We start from the raw sequence: 22,845 nt of genomic DNA, 5'->3' as shown, positions 1-22,845 counted from the left end.
GTCAGCCCCTGCCCATTCCACACATTTCCCCCAGCGCTAAAGGTCAGAGCAGAAGATACAGAACTTTCACTCTGTCCCGTTGCTTCTTATTCCTCACACCCATCATGCTGTGCGCAGGCCCTGTGGACTGAGCCCTGTGATGACACATGTATTGGATGCAATAAAGTCTATGCGTTGTATTTGTCCCCGTGAGCCTGGGCTATTTTCCTCACAGTTATCAAATCACCCCTGAAAAAATGCCCTGAAGTTTATCCACTCCATGTTGACATCAAAGGTTCGCAGGCTGTATTTACACTTCAATCCAGAAAGTGCAGCAAACAAATGTATAGGCCATTGTAGATGTGACTGGCAGCTTTGTAGCTAATTATTTACATATACAATGCTCTGCTATGAACAGTCGCTCACTCTGTGAGCGTGCGTTAATAAACCAAATATGCACAGATGGGTATCACTTGATGTGTGCTCGTGTTTCAAAATTGTTGGTATAGCTGTGCTCTATGGAGACAAAGGGAACAGAGAGAAACAGCTTTAGTGGTGATCTGCAAATAGCTTCTCATGGCCCTCTGTGTCAGTAGCCTGCACAGCCCAAGTGGCTAAAGTCTCTCTGGGAGTGCATTTTACGGGAATGTTTAAAATTTTTTAAATTAAACAAGGTCAGCTAAAACTTTTGTTTGCACAAAAAAAGCACACTGCGAGGAACTACTGTTTAGAGATGAAAACAGAAGCCCAGACACTGAAACCTTGAAACACCAAAGCTAAGGGCAAATCCTGAACTCCACCTGCTGTGCCACTCAGAGGAAACTCCGAGTTCAGATTCACAGAATAGAGAATCAAGAGGCAATCCACTGTGCGCACTGTTTACCTGTGGGGCCACAGGGGGTTTCCTGACACTGGCAGCGGCCTCTCCCTACTGCTGAGTTAGAGTTCTCTGTCCCCTTCAAAGCTCATGGGAGAGCAGCAGAGCAGGTTGTTTTATTAAGTTTTTATCTTATGGAATGTAATGGAAATCCTAGGTCTGACTCCATAGTGTTTGAAGTTGAATTTTTTGTCTGCTTTTAATGTCAAGAAAATAAAATTCTCTCTGGTAAGATTTTTTTGATATGAAAGTCTAGATGATATAAAGAAAAGAATTAAATACATCAATTTTCATATTTATGGCATAAAAGAGATGTGATACTGCATTAGAGAGGAGAAATGAAACAATAATTTTAAAGTGAACATTTTAATTTACTAGTTAAAGTCAGTCAGGTGTTAGTTACTAAATTGCTGGCTAACCTAAAAACTTGTTTTTAGGGGGCTGGAGAGACGGCTCAGGGGTTAAGAGCACTAACTGCTTTTCCAATGGTCCTGAGTTCAATTCCCAGCAACCACATCGTGGCTCACAGCCATCTGTAATGTGATATGTTGCCCTCTTCTGGCCTGCGGGCTCATAGGCAGGCTGAATATTGTGTAAATAATAAAGAAATTAATTTTTAAAAACTTGTTTTTAGAATTAAGAAAAAAGCATTATTTGGACATAAACAAAGTCACTTTAGACTCAAATGTATAATGAAGCTCCGTGAAATTAATCTCTGATAACAAAAGGAAACCCCACCACAGTATCCATCATAGGCTCATGGGTACAGTTTTCATTATTAAAAATCTTTGCCATAGCACACAAGGCAATCTTTTCTCCATAGGCATAACTGTGTCAACAAAATATAACCTTTCTGAAACAGTCAATAGAACTCTCTTCAGATGTGTGAGGTCATACGTACCACCCTAGGCTCTTTTTTTTTTTTTTTTTTTTAATCACAGATTGGTTTGTGAGCCAATGATCCCCCTCAGACTATGCAATGTGGTGGACAGTCTTAATTCCTCACCAGGAAGATGGTGTGTGGTATTTGATTCTTTTAGTATTTTTTAGGCTAAGTTTTGCAAACACATCATGTTTTCCTCCATTATAAACACAGCTCCCACCCCAGCACAGAATGCACCCCACTCCATCTTTCAGCAGATGATGAATGCCCTTAATTAGAAAAGCTGATAACTGGACCTGTCCCCACAGATCTATTAGTTATCTCGACTCACAGACACTCTAAAGTGGAGCTCTCTGGGTAAGTCTGCATTTGAACTCTCCTACTCTTAGTCTCCCAAACTGTGAACAAACAGATAAGGTATTTTATTTATGCTAAGATTAATCTTATGCCCCCTAATGAAGTGCAAATAAATAACTTGTCTATGCATGTATGTGAAGTACGTCCTGCATGTCATGTCAGCATAGTATAAACATACAAACAGTATGTATGTCAGGATGGTAAATGCAATAACACAATTTACAAATAGCCTCTGGTACGTGCTATTTTAATGACTTACAATCATTCATATTTTTCTTAATTCTTAAATCAGTATTTTTTTAATAAAAATGTCAATCCCCAAAGAAGAAACTCACAAATACTCTGTAGAACAGGAACGTGGTGGGCTGGACTCTTGACAATCAGGCAGGGGTTTGGACTTTCATTTCTAAATCATGAACTTTGAAAGGTATTATGTAACTGACTAGCTATAGTGAGAGCATCGGTTGATGCTCTATCAATTCTCAGATGCACCCAAGGGTGCGCAGAGTTAGTACCCACCAAGTGTCTTCACTCCCTAAGCGCTGTGCCTACTTGAACGTCTTCTCTGAGAAATAAACATTTATATCTGTATCTTCTTGGCTTATCTAGCTGGATTTCTCATTATAACTCAAATAAAGCATGTCTAAAATAATTCTGCATAGTCTACTCCTAAGTTTTTGTTTTGTAAATTTTTAGAAATAATATTTTACTAAATATTTGAGAATTTAATAGAATATGTTTTGATCATATTTACTCCCCTCACCAAGCTCTCCCTAGATTCACCCTCACCTCCATTCCCAGCCAACTTTGAGTTTCATTTTTTGTGTTTGTTTTTTGTTTGTTTGTTTTATCCATAGAGTCCAATCTCTGTTGCCCAACTACTCTCAAGTGTGAGGCCTGCCATGTGTGGGACAACCTACCACACGCCAAAGAAAACTGGCAACAGCCATCAACTACCAGCAGCTTCTAGGCTAGGAGTCAATTCTTTTCATGCCCAGACCCCAGTTGTATGCTGGAAGTTTGTCTGGATTGAGCTTGTATAGATCTTGTGCACACTGTCACAAATTTTGTGGGTTTGTGTGCACAACTGCCTTGTTATATCCAGAAATCACTGTCCTTGAAGTCACCCACCATCTCTGACACTTCTATTCTGGCCTCTGCTATGAAAATCCCTCCTAGGGAGGAGGGATGTGACACAGATACCTCGTTTATGGATGAGCTCGCTATAGTCTTTCATTCTCTGCGCACTGACCAGTGAAGGGTATTTTATATTAACTGCTAAGAAGAAACTTCTCTGATTAGGGTTGAGCAATACGCTGATCTGTGGGTGCAGTGTGAAGTTCACAGTAGTCATCTTAGTAGTCTTTCTGCTCAGCAAAATGACAGTGGTGAGTTCTCCTCGATAGCCTATGGCTTGTCTAGCCACAAATTCTTACCCCCGGCCCCCAAAAAATTGCCAGGTGCGAATCCTATCGCACAGAACAGGCCTTACATCCAGGCGGAAATGGTTGGCAACTCCCATAACATTGGTGTCACTGTTGCCCTGGGCGGCATGTCTTGTCTAGCAAGCCATTACTGTAATGCACAGTGATATTGGTGGTTACGGTCCTCCTCCTTAGTATTCAGAACACCTTCCAGCACTATCAAGTGCAGCTAGCCAGTAGGGTTGAAGCTTCCAGAACAATACCAGCTTCATTTCCCCCACGTTTTACGGCCCAAGTATGTGATTCTTCAGCAACAGAATCTTACTTGCAAGTCTGGAGGGCAACTAAGAGCATCATCTGCCCTCCGGTCTTTACTCTTCACATGTAATGTTTGCTCAAACCAATAGTCATTGTGTGGCCCATGCTTTGACTGGCTTCTTAAAGTCACCTTCACATCCATGTTTGTGTCCAGAGGACTCAGGTGGAGACCTTCAAAATGGATAAAATCATGAACATTGCCTGAATGGGGTTTAGAAGACACAGTATCTCTGCATACTGTATATATTGATATAAAGAAACTGGTGGGCTAATGGGTCAAGAAAGGAAAGCTGTGAACCCTTCAATGGGAAAGGCTTGGGCTCTGTCCCCTAGAGGCAGAACTTGGCTCAAGGCAGATTTAAAGCAATTAAAACTGAATTAAAGCCATCAGCCCCTCTGTAGGTCATTCTGTACATTGTCACCACCTCACACAGGGCAGCCTGAGCCTCAGGCACTCCTGCTGCATCTCAAGGCATAGATCAGTCTAATAACCATGATCGATAAAGCAGAAGCCCCTTAAACCCCAGCCACGGATTAGTAAACGCTGCACATTTCCTTACAGGAGGCCTTTCACAAATATGCTAGTAATAGCACTATAACAGAACTTTACATACAAGAATGATAAATAACCATGAGTGGCAGCCACAGACTAAAAAGGGAGGATGGCAGGTGTGAGAGTAATGTGGCTGCCACATCTGTCAGTGCATTGATGGATGACTGTCCCTTCTCCCCTACTGCTCCATGTACGTTCATCCAGCAGCTTTGCACTGAGGTGACAAGGATGCTCTTCCTCAGTAGAGAGGAACCTTTCTATGGTCAAGGGTATACAATAGCTGCTTACCCCTCCTAGACCTCTCAAAATAGCATGCTCATGATCAATTGATTAGCAATTATTCTCATTTTCACTCCTCTAAATCCTTCAGTAAATATTATTAGGTACTCATTTTGTCTCTAGGGATTCCACTGAGCAGACACGGGAATCTGACATTCCCTTGGGAGAAGAGGTGGAGGAACAAATGCCATATAAGCCTATGATTTTAGACAGCAATTAGTATGAAACTGTGAAGTAAAGAAGAACAAGACCTTGGCTGAGGGGGAGGAGGAACTTGAGCATAGGCAAGGTAAATACCCTCTGAAAAGCTGAGTACATGGCAAGTTCCAGGCCATTCTAGGCTACTTGAGACTATCTAAAAAAAAAACAAAAACAAAAACAAAAACAAAAAAAAAACAAAATAAGTCAGATGATGACACAGAAAGAAACAGTTGAAGTTGGTATCCCTGTGCCATGATTGCTCAGGACCAAGGACAATGCATGCGGTAAACCTAGACCCCCTATTCAGATCTAGCCAATGGACAGCTCATTCTCCATGGTTGTGGGGAGAGTCGGGGGCTGCCTCTAACATGAATTTTGGTGCCCCCAAATTTGATCATTTCCCCTTGGTGGGGAGACCCAGCGGCACACAAAGGAAGGGGAAGCAGGCTATCTAAAAGAGACCTGTGGTTATTTGGTGGGGAAGGAGATCCCCTTCTGTCAGAGGTCTAAGGGAAGGGAATAGGGCAGAAGAGGAAGGGAGGGTGGGAACGGGAAGATACAAGTGAGGGGATAACAATCATGATGTAATATGAATAAATTATAATATTAACAAAAGAGGGGGCCTAGGGAGTCTTTGAGGAGGTCAAGCAGCTAGGAAGTGCCTAAGTTATCTTGTCATGTGGTCACAGGAAACAGGTGGAGAAGTTACGGAAACCTCTGGAGGAGCTGTAAGACAGCAGTAGGGTACAGTGATCCAATCTGTCATCTTAAAGGCTCATCTGCTGCCTTTTGAATAACACGGCTTGCAGGGGAGAAGACAGGCATTGAGGAGGTTGTTACCCCTGCCCTCCCATGGGCGGAGCAGTGTCAGTGGAGGGAGAAAGCATGAGGTCCAGTCAGAACAGTTTTGGACCTTGTTGAACCAAGGCCACTTCCTTGTTATACACTTAAATAACAGAGGAAGCTGGACACAGAATGGAAAGAGTTTCCCCCCTCTTCCCTCCCCAGCTGTGTAAACATAGATAGGTGGGTCTGAGTCACAACAATTTATTGTGGCCCTACTAAGCTTGAGACATGTCTATCAATCATAAGGCTTGATACCAATAGCTAATAACCTTGACCCTTACCTACTTTGTACAATAAAAATTATATAGCAGCATTAATATTTTTAGTACGTTACATGCAATTGTGTCCAAAGCACTGTAGCTGGAACATGGAAGAAGTCTTTAATTCTAGGTTGAACACTAAGGCCTATATACTTAACTCCAGGATAGAATTTTCATTTATAAATTAACATCCCATACTGAACTTTTAGGTATACTGTGCTGGCTTCTCTGTTCATGCTGTCTGTCTAAAACATCCTGCTTTTTACATTGTGAGAACATGGTTGGTAAGCCCTCGCAAGGGAGGCCAGTTAGAAACAGGGCATATAACCATGTGAAGGGTGTTAGCTGTGTCGACATGATCTCCTCCACCAGGAGAAGCAGGATGTGTTTATTCCTTTATGAGGAAGGCAACATAGGCTTGGAAAGCCCTCTACTCTCCGACAGTACATACCCACGAAGAACCGAAAGTAAGCACCACATAACACAAGTGCCATCAACACATAAGCCGGCAAAGCACCCATATCTTTGACTAAAGACAAGCAGACTGTTGCATTTAATTAAGCTGCAATATTTCATCATTCTGATGGTATTTGAAATCTGAGCTTGGATGTTTATATGCCCTGTTCTGCTTTCACTTTCTCCCAGATTGATAGGATGGGTAGCACTTACCATGAGCATGGGATAGGGAGCTTCTCTGGGCACTGCCTTGCAAATGGACACTAAATGAAATACAATGCAACTGGAATTTTGGAGTTTATTAGGAAAGAAATCAGGGGTTAGACCCCTGCCTGGTTAACACACTGTGGTGTCAATTCCTAACCTACTGTCACAGCTGCCCAGTCCTGGGCTGCCAGCAGGTAAGAACGTCAAGACCCCAGAACAAGGTGAATTCAAGATTAGGAATAAAACTGTCAGCCTTTTTGAAGAGTACTCTGACATTCCCCTGATCTTCAGACATTATGAATTGGAAAATATGTCATCTGATATATTAGATCTTTGCTAGTTTTCTGCATTTCTCATGTCACCTACTGCTCTGACTATTAATCATGGCAGCACGTGTATACTTTAAGTCACAGTGGCTTGAAACTATTCTAGTGATTTTTGTTGCCCAGATAAACAGCACAGCCAGAAGCAACTTGGAAGGACAGGGTTGGTTCAGCTTATACTTTCAGGTAACAGTCTATTGCTGAGAGACATCAAGACAGGGACTCAAAACAGAAACCCAGAGGCAGGAATGGAAGCAGAGGCCACAGAGAATGGTGCTTATTCCTTATGGCTTCCTCATTCTGTTTTCTGAGAGCACCCAGGACCACCTGCCTAACAACAGCACTGCCTAAGAGTGGGCTGGACCTTCCCTCACATCAATCAACAATTGAGGCCGTTCCTCATAGACATGGCCACAGGCCAATTGGATCAGGGAAGCTGAGAGTCCCTCACACGCCTCTGGGCTATCTACATCAAGGTGACAACTGAGCTTGCTAGGCAAAGAGTTTCTACACAGGGTCAGCTTGCTGCATGTGGGTACAGAGCAAGTGACACTCAGAGTCTTCATTGAAGATTTTGCTACAAATGACTGTAGGGGAAATTATTGTTAAATTATTGTGTGCACTGCAGGGTATGAATAAGACAGAACAGCTTAACACACAACACATGATTACACCTCAGGAGAATAACTGTATTTACTGTTTGTGATGGTCTGTTTTTGTTAACTTGACACAATCTAGAATCATCTGAAAAGGGTGTCTCAATGAGGAACTGGCTGGATTATGTTGGCTTGAGAGCATACTCGTAAGATATTTTTCTAATTGTGTTGCCTAAGATGGAAAGATCTATCTGGAATGACTGTTGGCCACACCATTTTGTAGGCTCAGCCCTGGACTTAAAAAAGAAGAGAGAGCAAGCTGAGCTCTCATATGCATGCATTTGTGCACTGCCCTCTGCTCTGGACTGTGCATGTGGTATAACCAACAGCAGCTCAGACTTCCTGCCGCCGTGACCTTGGCATGATGAGGGATTGTCACCTATGATTGTGAGATGGACAAACCCCTTCCCTGTTAAGATTTTTTTCAGAGTATTTTAGCACAGCCACAGAACCAAAACTAAGACATCACTACACCATCTCACAGAAGATGCTAAGGTGGAGAAAGATGATGCAATCCACCCAGATGATGGAGAAACGAGAATTCAAGCATGAGTGATTTGAATTCAACATTCACCTCTTCCCTGTGCTGAGGGTGATCTGGTTGATTGGGAGTGAATTTTCTCTCCAAAGCCTCCTTTCTAGAACAGTAAAGTCAGGCTTCATTCTGACTTTGCCATCAACTGGCTAAGTGACACTCAGCAAAGTATTAAACACTCTCAGCTTGGTTGTGGATAATAGAGATGGTAACAAAAACCCTGTGCTGAAAAGGCTATCCTCCATAAAACTTTGTACTGATTGACACAAGTGGCTATAAAAACTAACAACATCCCTTTGGCTACCCAATAACACCTCATTTGCTGCCCAGTCTATTGATTTCTTTGATCCTTAGGAATGTTTAGAGTGAAGGGCAACTCAGCCTTTTCTGCCATGCCTCTTGATTTGGAATGCTCCAAAGTCAGAATCCCCTGCCAGGAACCTCTGGGTGCTGTGGCTTGCCCATCACAGATTGCACCACACTGCACGTTACTTCCCTCCCACATCCCAGAATACCCACCACCACTGGGACTCCTTCCTGGTGCCACATGTATGGAGACAGATGTCTTGAGGGGCTAGGACCTGCCATACATTTTCTGCTCCTGCCACTTCCTTCCACTAACTGTATTTCTGTTTGTGAGTGTCTGGGGTTGACCACATGCTTCCAGCTCTAATGAGTGATGACAGCTGGGGCTGGACGATTGTAGCAATAAAACCTTGGTTCTAAAATCCGACTTCCTACCAGTTTCTACCGAGTCCAACCTCTCTTGTGCAGGCACCTTGACTGATATGTGCAGCCAATTTCCGTTGGTTTTATAGGAGAATGCATACACCCGGAGCCTGAGGGCTGTGAGGAATGCAAAACATGACAAGCCCATCTCAGATTAAATAGGATTAATGTGTACGTAGCTGACACACTGCATTCTGTTTGTCATTCCGTGGGATTTTAAAGCTTACAAATAATGCAACAATATAATTCATACACACTGAAAATAGAAGGGATATTACTTTTCCCCATGAGAAAGTCCAGAGAGGGAGAGAGGACAGGAAGGAAATGGGGGGATGTAGTGCTCAATTAAAGATGAGAGGCATCGTCCTTGGAATATGTCATTAGCTGTAATCTTAAAATCCCCCACTGGTTTTCAGTGGGGCTTTGAAACAATGTACTAACTGCACAGAACTGATCATATTAAACAGAAATTTCAGTATGCCATATTAACATAAAATTTTTACAGTAAAAATAGCCCATTCAAATCCTTCAATATTCCATAATATCACCCTTTTATCTATACCATATGAAAAAGAAATATATATTGTCATATTCAAATATATGCACATGTGTGTATAGCCACATATCATTTCAATTATCTGAGGTCACAACAAACCTGATTTCAACATTTTGACAAATATTTTTCTTAAATGCATCAACCTAACTAAATCACAGTATACAAGGCATTCATTCTCAGGAAAAATTCTATCCAATGAAATCTCATTCCAAAATGAATTAATTACATTTAGAAAACAACAAACAATTTAGTAACTCAACAAATATTTAAGCGATTCTAACTCCACCACTCAAGGCATAGAGATTTTTTAGAAAACTTTAATGTTTAATTTAAAGTGCTCTGAACATGTGAACACAGTCTACCAAGAAAACAAGGCAGCATAGGCAGAAACATCTCATGTAAAACTCAGGTGTTTTGTTGCTACACACAAAACAATTTACGTCATTGCCTTTTCCAAAATACGGAAGGTTAGAGACTACTGGGTTTTGTTAAGTTCATTTCCGTGGAAGTTTATCAGGGCAAAGTCTCTCAGATGTTATAAGAGTCAGCAGATACTCCTGATAGTGATAATGTTGAACAAACCACAAGAAGAATGAATTAGTAATCTGGGCACCTTTTCATCTCCAGAATCCTCTAGAACTATCTAGATGCTTCCAAAGATGAAGTATTGTAGATGCCTCCTTCATCAGTGTATAGGAGTAGCAGGTCACACCCATAGGTACTCAGGTAGCTTTCAGGACAAGGACATTTTCCCCATACAGAAGCTACACCTCAGTGGTGATGTGGCAAATCTCTTGCCACTTACCACTGAAATCTCATTAGCTATACTCAATGTACGCTAGGGGCTATTCTAAGCATTATTAAACGTCAATTAACATGTGATTCAGTACCAAATAGAACCATATTCATTTGCTCCAGAGGATCTGACTCCCAACTGAGCAAAGCAGTAAGGACCCACCTGCATCTGCAGCCGTGACAACCAGGACAAAATGATCCCTTGCTTCCCGGTCCAGACTCTGGGTCACTCGAAGCTCTCCACTGTCCGTGAGGGCAAAAGCATGGTCTTCATTTCCACCAAGCAGAACATAGGAGAGCTGGCTATTGGGTCCTTGATCATCATCTCTTGCCACTACCTACGGGGGAGAACAGTTAAGTGGCTGCAGTGAGTCACCTAACATGTGAAACACCTGAAGCAACTGCAAGATAACAGGGGGTAGGGTTGGGGGCAGAGCTGCAAGGGTGTAGCTTCATGTTTTTAAAATAGACGGCTAGTGAGACAGCTCAGTGGTTAAGAGCACTGGCTGCTCTTGCAGGGGTTAGGGTTAGGGTTAGGGTTAGGGTTGGGGTTGGGGTTGGGGTTAGGGTTAGGGTTAGGCAATTCCCAGCACTACATGGTGGTTTAAAACCATTGGTAACTCTAGTTCTAGGGGATCAGATGCCCTTTTCTGGCCTCCTTGAGCATCAGGCACACATGTGGTACACATGCAACATGTACATACAAGCCTGAGGGCTAAACACTCATACACGTAAAATAAAAATAAATCTAAGGGTGTTGTAATTAAAGTAATAAATAACAGTAGGTGTCACTCACACATATTTGCATAAATCTGCATATAAACAAATGTATAGGGTTTGTGGAAGACTTTCTAAAAATGTACACCATGTGTTGTTGTTTTTCTTCCCCTTGTTTGTAAAGAGGGAAGGCAGAACAATATTTTAAACGAACTTTTCCAAATTTTGACAACACCTTATATGTGACTATTATTCTTGCAGAATGAGAAAAAATTTTAAATACTCAAATGAAAAAAACGTGTACAAGATGAGTACACACAACGGAAATGACTAAGTTTCAGGTATGATGCCTGTAAACATTGATGTTCAAGGTTTTCTGCAACTGCATCTATCCCCCGCTGACAGTCAGAGGATGGAGGTCCTCAACACAGCTCAAGAAGGAAGCCTTCCGGTCTGACAGCTCATGGCTGTACACATCCTGCTGTGTTTAAGTATACTGACCTGAAGAATGGTTCTGGGCAGGGTCCCTAAATTTTCAGGAACATTCACAGAATATGGAGACAGCTCAAATACAGGGACAAAATCATTCATGTCAAGTAAAGTGATGGTGACGGTGCAGGAATCCGTTCTGGGGCTACTGCCCCGATCCGTGGCCTGAACGGTTAAAGTGTAAGCAGGGGTCGTCTCTCTATCCAAAGACTTAGCCACGGTGATGGCTCCTGTCACTGAGTCGATCCTGAACTCCTGATGTGTGTTTCCGCCCACGATGCCATAGCGAACCTGCCCATTGGTGCCTTCATCACTGTCTGTTGCAGACACTTGGATTATATCTGTGCCAGTGAGGGTGTTCTCCTTAATCTGCACTCTGTACATGGCCTGAGCAAAAACAGGGTTGTTATCATTGATGTCAAGGACCATAACCACCACCTCGGTAGAGGACGACAGAGGGGGATGCCCTTTGTCTGTGGCCACCACTGTCAGGCTGTAATTGGAAACCTCCTCTCTGTCCAGCTCTCCAGTGAGATGCACCTCACCGTCAATGGTTCCAATGCTGAACTTGTTTCCCAAAGGATTCAGGAGAGTATACTCAATATAGCTGTTGGGGCCACTGTCCGGGTCCGTCGCTTGAGCCTTGAAAACAACAGTGTCAATAGGTGTGTTTTCTGGAATGTACATCAACTTGGGGGAAAGAAATGTGGGTGGGTTGTCATTGACGTCTAACAAGATGATGGAGACCTGGGCCGTGCTCGTGAACCTGGAAGCAGGAGGCTGCGGTGAGTCATGGACCTGAATGACCAGGTTGTAGAAGGACTGGCTTTCCCTGTCCAACGCTTTTAGTACTTTCAGGACTCCATGCTTGTCCACTCCAAACTGCCCGAGGCTGTCACCGGAAGCGATGCTGTAGGACAGCTGAGAGTTGACACCTAGAAGTGAAAGAGAAAATGTTAAACTTATTGAACAGGCGGAGGTGGTGATCTAAGCAAAAGCAAAGGTCCTGCCGAGTCTTAGAGCAGTTTGGGCACATTACCCACCACGATTTTTTCTGAGTGATTCCACTCGAATCATTCGAAGTGATTGTGAATGGTTTACCTATAGCTAAATGCTCTGGTAAACACTGCACAGGTGTTTCTTTTCTTTCCAGCTTCTGATATGAAAGACAGTTACAATCTGGTGGACAAATGATCTATACAGGGGGTGTTATTTACTGCAATGCTGAAATGTAAAATTGCCAGAGAGAAGAGGAGGAAAGGTTCCAGAAAGCAGATATTTTTTCTAAACCTTTCTTTGTTTCTATCACATCGCTCTCTGGGGGCCAACACTACAAATGCCACTCGCTATATTATTAGCTAAACATTTATAACTTTGGAAATTTATTGGGGCCGACACCAGTTTTCAGAGACGGGTAATAAAATGTTCTGATGTAGGACATTAGTCATGGATGCTTAAAGTCTCCTTTTACATTTCTTGTCAGAACTAATAAAATACTTTTAATTCCTATTACGCATCTGGCCAAGCAATGTCCTTTGAGGAAATAGCGCCTCTCAAGCTTTCTGCACAATCAAACCTTTGAATAAGTAGTCCTTAAAGGAACTGTTAGCAAAAACGTTATGCACGAAAAAGTCTGCAGGCAAAAGGGCTCATGCTATTGCTGGCCCATGTTTAAGTAACACTATTTTGACCCTAAGAATATAAATCATTATTTGATTTAAAAAAAAGAAAACTATCTACTTATTTTTTTTTAACTTGCAGCAATGACTTTAGCAAAGATGGTGAGGAAAGTATATTTGCCGTTATGTTTTACTGTCATTGAAAGGTGGGTTCTAGAGCAACAAAAACAGAGAGAGAGAGCAGATTTTCTGCCTCATAATAGTATTATTTCAGCTGCTCAAAATGTCCAGCATGTTCTTGCATCTCATCTTAAGTAACTTTTCACTGTTCAGCTTTCTGAGCCCTACCAAGTGGAAGCAATGGCTGCTCTTTGCCAAGTGTCTCCTAGAAGAGTTTACTAACTTGTTCAGATGAAAGATTGTCCTCAGGGGTCTGCGAATACCTGAGTACACATTTGCTTTCACTTCTTTTGAATGTCTAGTTCCCTTTCAAGCAAATTAGCCAAGCAATAGAAAGACTTTCTTTCCCCAACGTGGTCTGTCCCTTGACCTGGAGGGTCTCTCTCTCTCTCTTACATCGTTTCCCCACGTGCTGATACCAAGGAAACACATTTAGAAAGCAAGGCTGAGCACTGATGCAGTGATCTAAAATTTCTCTTGTGTGCTTTGATGCATGGATTTGGAGATATAGACTATGCCTTGTGGTCATTCGTGTGAGCCATTTACCAGAGAAAACTCATGAATGAGTGAAGCAGAAATTATAACCTTAGGAGACTGAACATCAGGAAAAATATAAACACCTAAAGTTCAGGGGCCACACACCAATCCACCTGCAGGAGGGAAAGGGTCAGTGATCCAGATTGAACAAGATCCGCTGCATGGTTCACCATGTCTTATGCCTGCCCAGGGTTCGAAAAAGTTCCACCTACTTTGATATAAGATTTTGTATTTCATTGAATACGTCAGGGGTGCTATCTACATAAAGTATATTTTTGTAAGTATGGTTTCTGAGTCTCCTGAGGCCAGAGCAAGTGTGGTATTCTTGTTCCTGAGATCCACAGCCAGCCATACATGAAAGGCAAAACAATACCAGAGAACAGCCATAAAAACTTTAGTTCTGCGCAGACATACAGAATGACCCACAGCCAAAACCAATGGAAAGTAGAAACAGTTAGTGGAGACCTGGGTAATCCCCACAAACCAGCTAAACCAGGAGCTATCACAGCCTGCTGAAATGGCTCTGAGCAACCTTGGCTATCAGGATAAATGCTATCCTATGGAAGACAAAGAGTCAAGGTCATAAGGCTCATGGCCTTCCAGGAAGGGAAGGGGACCAGGGAACCAAAATGTAAACTTTCAACTATCAGCAAGAATAAAGGTATTTATATTTAATTTATAATCACAGATAAACCAGACAGTATTACTTAAAATAAGCCAGAGATAACTATGATCTTTGAAACAAAAAGGTAGCTGTTATTTCACAAAATGCTGTAAAACAAGAAATAGGTCTTATCTTAGAACTGGAATCAATGGACAATGGAAAAGATTGAGTTGCATTTTAAAAGGAGGTGTTTCCCGCCAAAGAGTTTAACTAACATAGAATTCCTGGCTTGAAGTCTATACCTAGAAAATACGTGTGGCCCCAGAAGGACTCGGAGCCCCTCTTAACACTGACCCTGTCTGGAAAATTACAAAGATCTAAGCATATCCCTGCCTGTTTCTTGCACCAAATGTCAGAGCAGAGAGACAGGAAACACATTTTTTTTTAAAAAATTTAGTAAAATGTTAAATTATTTTATATAGTAGCCTTTTACAGTCCAGAATATGGGTTGTTGTTCCAATCATTCAGGTTCAACTTGCTCAAAGTCGTGTGGTTTCACGATTATCTTTGAGAACTTGATTGTTGTAAGTGTTGCACAGGTGCACAAAGGTGTGTGCATGTGTCCGTATGGTGGGGTGGGGATGGGGTGGTGTGCTTAGATGTGAATGAGTGTGTGTGTGTGTGTGTGTGTGTGTGTGTGTGTGTGTGTGTGTGTGTATGTGTTTGGTTGTGATCATATAAAATTGGCATTTAATGTATGCTTTATTCCTAAGAAACTGCAGCACATTTATAAATACATGTAACAAAAGTAATGAAACACATTTTGAAACTATAAACTTGCCTTCCTTACGAATGTGTGCAGTCAGCCACAATCTACAAATGCTGTCTTGGGTATGAGAAGGGCTAATATTTGCTTGCCTCTGATGTGGCAGACATGCGCAGTACTGACTGGGTTACCACTCATCTTCACGGAGCGTGTTCCACAAGGTTATCAGAGAACTGCACCAGGAAGTTGACCCCTCATCCAATCTATACCATGCACCGAGGATAAATCGGCAGAGTCATTCAGAAAAAGTGACAATTGTGTTCCTATCTGAACAAACTTTTATGACCATGATGCCTCAAGTGTGCATGGTTTCCAGGATGGTAAGTTAACATATTGCCAGGATATTCTAAGCTACAAGTTTTGTTTGTGTATTGGCAACAATGTAAGATTGGCTTTATTGTCGGGATTATGTAACCTAAAGTGTTCAAGTTTAAACTCTGAGTGTGAGCATTAGACAACTCAAAGTGTTAAAGCCACTCTCCTGGAACACTTGTCTGTGTAAGAGATGGCAATATCACCCATCGGGACATTCTGAGCAGAGGTTAAGACGAGTCTGTTAGTTTTCAGTGTCTCATTAGCATTGCTCATAGACATACCGGAAGTGTTCACTGTAATTGTGTTGGTGTTCTTGCATACAAGGTCACTCTTATCGTTACCCTCCAAATGCAGAAGGAATGGGAACTGTGTCCTCTATTTTAAGTCAAGGGGCAGGAAATGACACTGATAAAAGTATTCAGGCTGAACAATGGCTTAACATAGTTTGAAACTTTTACAGTTTTAACCAGAACAATGAAAGAGGGAAACACCCTTTAAAAAAAAAAGATTTGGTGCCTACAGTTACTCTGTGTCTGTGACTGCTTGTGCAGGAATCATTTCAGCAAGTTTTTAAAATGTTAAGTGTGCTCATTTAATCATTTTCACACTGTTTTACATCTAATGTTCTGAGGGTAAAGGAAACCTACTCCAGAGGCTACACTGGGCTGCAACAGACCAGAACCCACATACGCACCAGGCAGAAAACTGGTGGGCATAGGAAGTTGACCCAGAACTGCAGCGTTGGGTCCTGTCTTCCATCCCCAGAACTAACATAAAAATGCTAAACATGATGGCACACACTTGCAATTCCCACTCTGGGGACCCAGAGACAGGTGGGATCTGGTAATGCGTGGCCAGACAGGCAAGCATGCCTGATGGGTTTCAGGCCAGTGAGAGATTGTTTCATAAAACAAGGTGCACAGTGCTGACAGGATAACAGCAGAAGCTAAGGTCTGCCCCCTGTGCATGCAAACACACAGCAACATACCCCCACACACACACATGCACACCTGCACACACGCATGTACACAAGCACATGTGCACATTGAACATAACCACAAGAACAAATAACTCAAGAATATATGTACATCATATGATAAACACTCTACGTTCATGTTTTGGAATGGGTAGAATAAATAAAGGGGCTCAGGCAGCTCACAAATGTCTGTGGGGTCTCTGGGGGCACTAGCACACATGTGTAACACACACACACACACACACACATTAAAATAAAATAATTTTTTTTTAAAAATCCTGAATTTCATTATATACTAGAAGCTAAACAAATTCCAGGCTTTCTAGTCCATGAATTCTTGTCAAAATATTATTAAACTTTTCATATAATAATATGTCATTTAGTTGTTCACTTTAAAGTATTTTTAAGACTTTTTTACTCTTTTGGCAGCAAAAACTTTACTATTTCAAAGTTCAAGTAACATATGGGCTGGCAAGATGGATGAACAGAGTAATGGGCCTAGAGTGAAAACTGGTGGTCTAAGTTGCAACCTCAGCATGCACATCCACACACCCAAGTACACACCAGGTAAATGAATAAATATAATAAAAATAAAAATTAAAAGTTTGAGTAATATATATATTATATATAATAGATATATATTTATCTAACATAAACAGTATAACTCTGACCACTAAATTACTGAACTAAAATGATGGTAAAACATTTAGGACAAAAACTAAAGATGAAATTTGTAAAAAGTATAAACTTATAGTGTGTATGTAAAATAATTTTGTGTTAAAATATGACAAATTGCTTGATTTTTAAATCCTCTACAGGTAAATCAAAACTCAAGTCTACACACACACACACACACACACACACACATTTTCATTTATAAGCAAATGAATGAAAAATAGTTAATATAATATTATTATTGAACGCATATAAAATCTACACTATTTTAATGGAGCTTTAGAATATGTCACAGAAATAACATACCGTCATCTGCATCAGTGACATTAAACACAAGGACAGTGGATCCGAGAGGCAGATTTTCCATTAAGGATGTGCTGTGGGAGTTCATGCTGAAGACTGGAGGATTGTCATTGGCATCGAGGATGTTGAAGTAAGCTCGGATGGAGGTAGACTGTCCCCCACCGTCCTCAGCCCGGACCGTGAGTATGTAATACTGCTGCGTTTCATAATCCAGGGCTCGAGTCAAGTTGAAGACACCAGTAACTGGATTCAGGAAAAACACCCCATCCCCGTCATCTTCCTCCACCACATAAGTGATCTCTCCATTCACACCAGAGTCATCATCTGTGGCTAAAATAGCTGCCACCAGAGAACCTGCCAGAATGACAAACCCAGTCGGAAATTAGTGGACCACGCAGTGCTGCGTTATTCCTAAGTGTCCATCATCACTGCTGAAGATGATTCCTTCAAAATGCATCTCAGGGCATGTTACCTACCAGGGGTTGTATCTTCTGGGATGTCGAAAGAGTACACAGGCCTGGAGAATTTGGGGGTGTGGTCATTCACATCGCTAATGGTGATGTTTATCCTCATGTCTGAGGACTGAAGGCCGTCGTCAGCACGAACCAGCAACGAGTACTTGGACCGGTGCTCTCTGTCGAGCCTCTTGGTGGCTATCAGGTCTCCAGACTCAGGGTCAATCCGGAAGCTGTCATCAGCTCCACTAATGAGAGCGTACGTGACCAGAGCATTGGCACCCTGAGGGAAAAGACCAGACCCGTGAGCGGCTGCAGTCAAGAGCTGGTTGTTTTCAGTGAGGGTGAATTTGACAAAGGGAGGCTTTGAGGGCTTTAAGTGCAAGTAAGAGTATACAGCTTCAAAAGGTCAGAGAAAATAAACTCAGCTAACGAGAGAAGAATTTGTGTCCTGACCATTAAAAATCATAGATGAAATAAAGACATAAAATTCATATGAGCTTAGACACTGGATGACGGTTTGTGGCTACCAGGTCCACACGATTCACAGCAATCTACAAGATCAATACAGTCCCTCTCAAAGTACTCGTGACCTTTTTATTGACATAGAAAATAACACAGAGGGCTGCAGAGATGGCCTAGCAGATAAGAGCACTGACTGCTCTTGCCGAAGACCCAGGTTCCATTGTCGACACCCATGTAGAGACATGCAAATGCCTGTAACTCCAGTTCTAGGGGATCTGATGCTCTCTTCTGGCTTCCACAAGCTCCTGTGTGCACTTGGTACACAGAAACTCACACATGTTCACATAAACACACACATAAATCAAAATAAGTAACAAATAAGTAACAGGAAGAAAATGATTTTAAAATTCACATAGAAACACAAAGGACCTATATGAGACGGAACAATGTTAAGAAGAGCTGGAGGCATAACTCCTCCTGATTTTAAACTATATTTCAAAGCTACAGTAATAAAACTGCATGCTTAGACAAATTCATAACAGAGCAGAATAGGAAACTGAAAAATAAAACCATGGGGGTAGTCGAGTGATCTCTATAAAGTTGGAAAGAATAAGCAGTTCAGCAATGATGTTGGGGAAACTGATTATTCATTCACATGGCAAAGAAAGGAAGGGGCATGGCTGGTGTCTCACACTGTGCTCAAAAGTCAACACGTAGTGTAGTGGCTGAACTCCTAAATATGGGGCTCGACATTGTCCCAAGTCTCTTAGTAGAGATGTAGGAGGAGTCTCTCTTCCTGATGATGTTGGCCTTGGTGATTAGATCACAGGTGACAAAACCACCAAGTGGTAAGGGGGGTGACCCCAAACTGAAGGACTTCTGCAACGCAAAGGCACCGGCAGTTGTGAGGGCAAACTATACACATGCTAGAAGGGTAATTTCCAAAGTACCCAGAGACCACAAGGTGTCAACTGATGTAATAACAACAACAAAAAAAAAAGACTGAGGACTCATGTAGCTGTCTCTCCAAAGAAGCTAGAAAAGGCAGCAGGTGTGTAAAAAAGATGTGCAGTTTCACGTGTCACTAGCTGCCATGGACATTCAAACAAAACTACACAGATGTGCCACCTCAGATCTAACAGGGCAGTTATATACAGAATACAAGAAGCAACAAACATCAAGAACTTGAAGCAATTCAGAGCCTCACCACCTGTCAGGATGAACAACAGCAAGGAACACACACACACACACACACACACACACACACACACACACACACACACACAAAAGTGAGCCTGAAAGTAGATTCAGCAATTCCATTCCTGGTATTTATGCAAATGAACTTACATTCTGTGGCCTTCACTGGCTTTTTATTTTGTATTCCCAAAGCCACTCTTAAAATGTAAAAAAGAAAGTGGCTAAAAACCTCCTGTAACTTAATAAGAGAAGGGCTGAGTTTGACACATTCTACTTCTGTATTTACCTGTATCTAACATACAGACTGTAATTTTATGGTTGAACAAAAACATCCAAGAATCATTTTTTGCTGCTGCCCACATTCTGGACCATTCTAGCTCACAAAGAAAGCCACTACCTAGTACCACAGTGGCCATGGAATAACAACTATATTCTAGACTCTGCAACTGATATGGATTAGGAAGCTCACAGAGTTCCAAGAGACAGGAACATTTTGAAACCAGCATGCAAAGGATTCCATACGTAGAAGTACCCCATCTACAAAATGAGTCAGGATAATAAACAATGTCTTCAAATGGTAGCCACTCTGAAAGAAAGTGAAGAGCCTGTCCCTACAGCGATCGGTTCCCCCTACAGTATCAGCTGCGGCTATTTACTCATGAACAGCTGAAATGTCTGGTCAAGAGTCATGGGTAAAGTGTGGGGGAGGGGCGTTGCAAAGTCTGTTTGTTTAACATGCCAATCTTGTCAAGCAGGGACACACCATAAAAGTGCTATCCCTGAGCTGCCTGAGGCAGAGTCCTCCAGGAGGACTCTGAGATAAATAGCAATAGCATGCAATTGAGTTTTCCAACCTGAAGTTCTTTTCAAAAACTGAACTTTGGAATGTTCTGGGCTGTCCTTAACATGCAGGTTTGGTGACCGGAGAATGTGGCCTTCTAAAACTGATCCCTTTACTCAGTGCCTTACAGTTTCTCTAAAACATGAATATTTTCCAGTTATAGTAATTAAAGAAAAATTTATGGATTATAACCAATAAGTTAATAGAATTTGCCAGCAACATCTACATGGTCAGCACTTTCGAGACATTCATTTCTCTGCAGTCAGTAACACAGCAACTTCCTGGGTCGCTGCAGAGTACAAATGGCACCCTGCACTTCAACACTGTTCTGACAAAGCAGATGAGGAAAAAGAAAAACACAGCGAGGGCCCCGAAGCCCAGGAAGCATTCCAGTGAGCTGTTTCCACTCCAGCTAAGAGGTAAGGAGCTGAGCAAGCAAAGCCCTTAGACTAAGAGGTTATCAAAAATACTAATAACCCATCGCAAACAGCTCAGAGGAAAAAGACAAATCTTGGAATCCTGTAGGGAGCTTGTGCGTCCATTCTGTTCGATACAGGATCAAAGAAATGCCAGTTCCACACAAGGAAAGCTGAACAACTCTGTACTGTGGGATCTCTTCTCCCTATTAGTGCAGTCATCATCAAATCCCTACCCAGATCTAGCCAAGGGTCAGAACATTCTCCACAGTTAAGTGGAGACGGGGGACTGACTTTCACACAAACTCTGGTGCCCCATATTTGGCCATGTCCCCTTGATGGGAAGGCCCGATGGCACTTGAAGGAAGGATAGCAGGCTACCAAGAAGAGACTTGATACCCTAGCATCATATTCAAGGGGAGGAGGTCCCCCTCTCAGTCACAGTCATAGGGAAGGGGAATGGGGTGAAAGCAGGAGGGAGGGAGGAATGGGAGGATGCATGGGATGGGATAGCAAATGAGATGTAATATGAATGATTTTATCTTTCAATTAAAAAAGAAAAGAAAAGAAAAAGGTCTGCTGAAGGAGGAGAAAATACCAATGGGCTTCATGATTAAAAAAAAAAGAAAGAAAGAAAGAGAAATGAAGAACCATCTTAAAGCAGCTTCAGATTTCTGGTGGGTATACAGACTTAGACGTTGTGACACACCCTGTTTTTCTGTAACTGCCCCCCCCCCCACAAGCAGCTCTTGCAGCCTGCAGGCAGCCCAGTCTTCTTCTCTCTCCCTTAACTTGCTCATGTGTCTCCCTCTCTGCCTCTCTGTTCCCGCTTTCCCCCTTGCACCTCCACCCTGCCTGGCCCTGAACAGGAGGCTTACACACTCTACATCTCTACATTCTGTGTCTTGCCTTGTAAAGTGGAGCGTGTACATGATCATGCCTGTCTGCTTAATTACGTATTAAATCTAGGTTCCAGCCCTCAGCAAAAATGAAGCAAATCCAAGTTTCATGAAACCCAATTTGGATGTAAATATCTAGAGAGATAAGGCACATTCCACCCTTCCTTAAATGTCATTGAGACTGCAAGCATCTCTTAAAGGTGAACATAAAGGCAGTTGGGCATGAGCCATGTACAGGCTGCATTCAAAGGCATAGCAAACCAAGAGGAGCATACCACGCACACAACACAGCACAGCACTCATGTCAACCGCATGCGCGCTTGAGAGGGAAGTGTAAGTACAAACAAGTCAGTGTAATAGTTAACAATGCATCTAACAGTCCCAAGAGGACAGTTCTTAGACTTGTGTGCTGATTAAAACAATTAAGTTCTCACTTACAATGCATTTGCAATCCACTATAACTTGGGTTGAGCAATCCCTTATCAATCATAATATTCTACAGACTCAACATCTACAACAATAAAATATTTATTAAAATGAACCTCAGTGTTGCTTCATTTTTCTAAAATACTTAGAACAAAACATTTCAAACAAAGGAGTTCTATATGCCTCTTCCTGAGAAGCAACTACAGCCATTCAGTGCTGGTTAGCCTCCAGCAGCTGCAGGAGACTCAAGTGGGGTTCATGGAACTTCATAAATTGATACAGCTAAACATGTTGTGTCTGTGATGAGCTTTAATAAGCTAATAAGCTTAATAAGCTAAAGCATAAAAGAAGTGACATATAAGCCACAGTACAGGAGTTCAGTCTCACAACCGCTAGTGCTCACTGACCTGGGAACCAGTGTTGGCATTTCCCTGTACAAAATGAAATGGCAGGCACCAAGGGAAAATATCTTCTAGAAGAAAACTATAATCATCTAAAAATTTATGTTCCAATCTCTTCCCTTTTACTAATTTTACAAAATTAACTCACTAGGCTAATTGGCTGTTAGGACTAGTCTTTATTTTTTTTTTTTCATTTACCTTTCTAAATTTATATTTTTCAAACAGGGTCTCACTGTATAGTCCTGGTGCCTGGCATTCACTGGGTATACC

The 22,845-nt window shown here is 42.0% G+C and overlaps 1 protein-coding gene across 1 annotated transcript in view; it reads right to left on the bottom strand.

Annotated features, from left to right (window-relative positions):
- Positions 1-22,845, bottom strand: part of Fat4 (FAT atypical cadherin 4) — a 135,581-nt gene that overhangs the window by 50,258 nt on the left and 62,478 nt on the right. The window contains exons 3-6 of the mRNA XM_051157088.1: positions 17,952-18,213; positions 17,479-17,829; positions 11,453-12,375; positions 10,398-10,572 (exon numbers count right to left, since the gene is read on the bottom strand). Coding sequence (XP_051013045.1) covers positions 10,398-10,572; positions 11,453-12,375; positions 17,479-17,829; positions 17,952-18,213 — 1,711 coding nt within the window. The remainder of the gene's footprint in view (positions 1-10,397; positions 10,573-11,452; positions 12,376-17,478; positions 17,830-17,951; positions 18,214-22,845) is intronic.

This window comes from Acomys russatus, chromosome 15, assembly GCF_903995435.1.
Source record: "Acomys russatus chromosome 15, mAcoRus1.1, whole genome shotgun sequence".
In the NCBI taxonomy this organism is placed as follows: Eukaryota; Metazoa; Chordata; class Mammalia; order Rodentia; family Muridae; genus Acomys; species Acomys russatus.
Note: the sequence above shows the minus strand (reverse complement) of the source record. Positions and strands in the feature narration are given on the sequence as shown.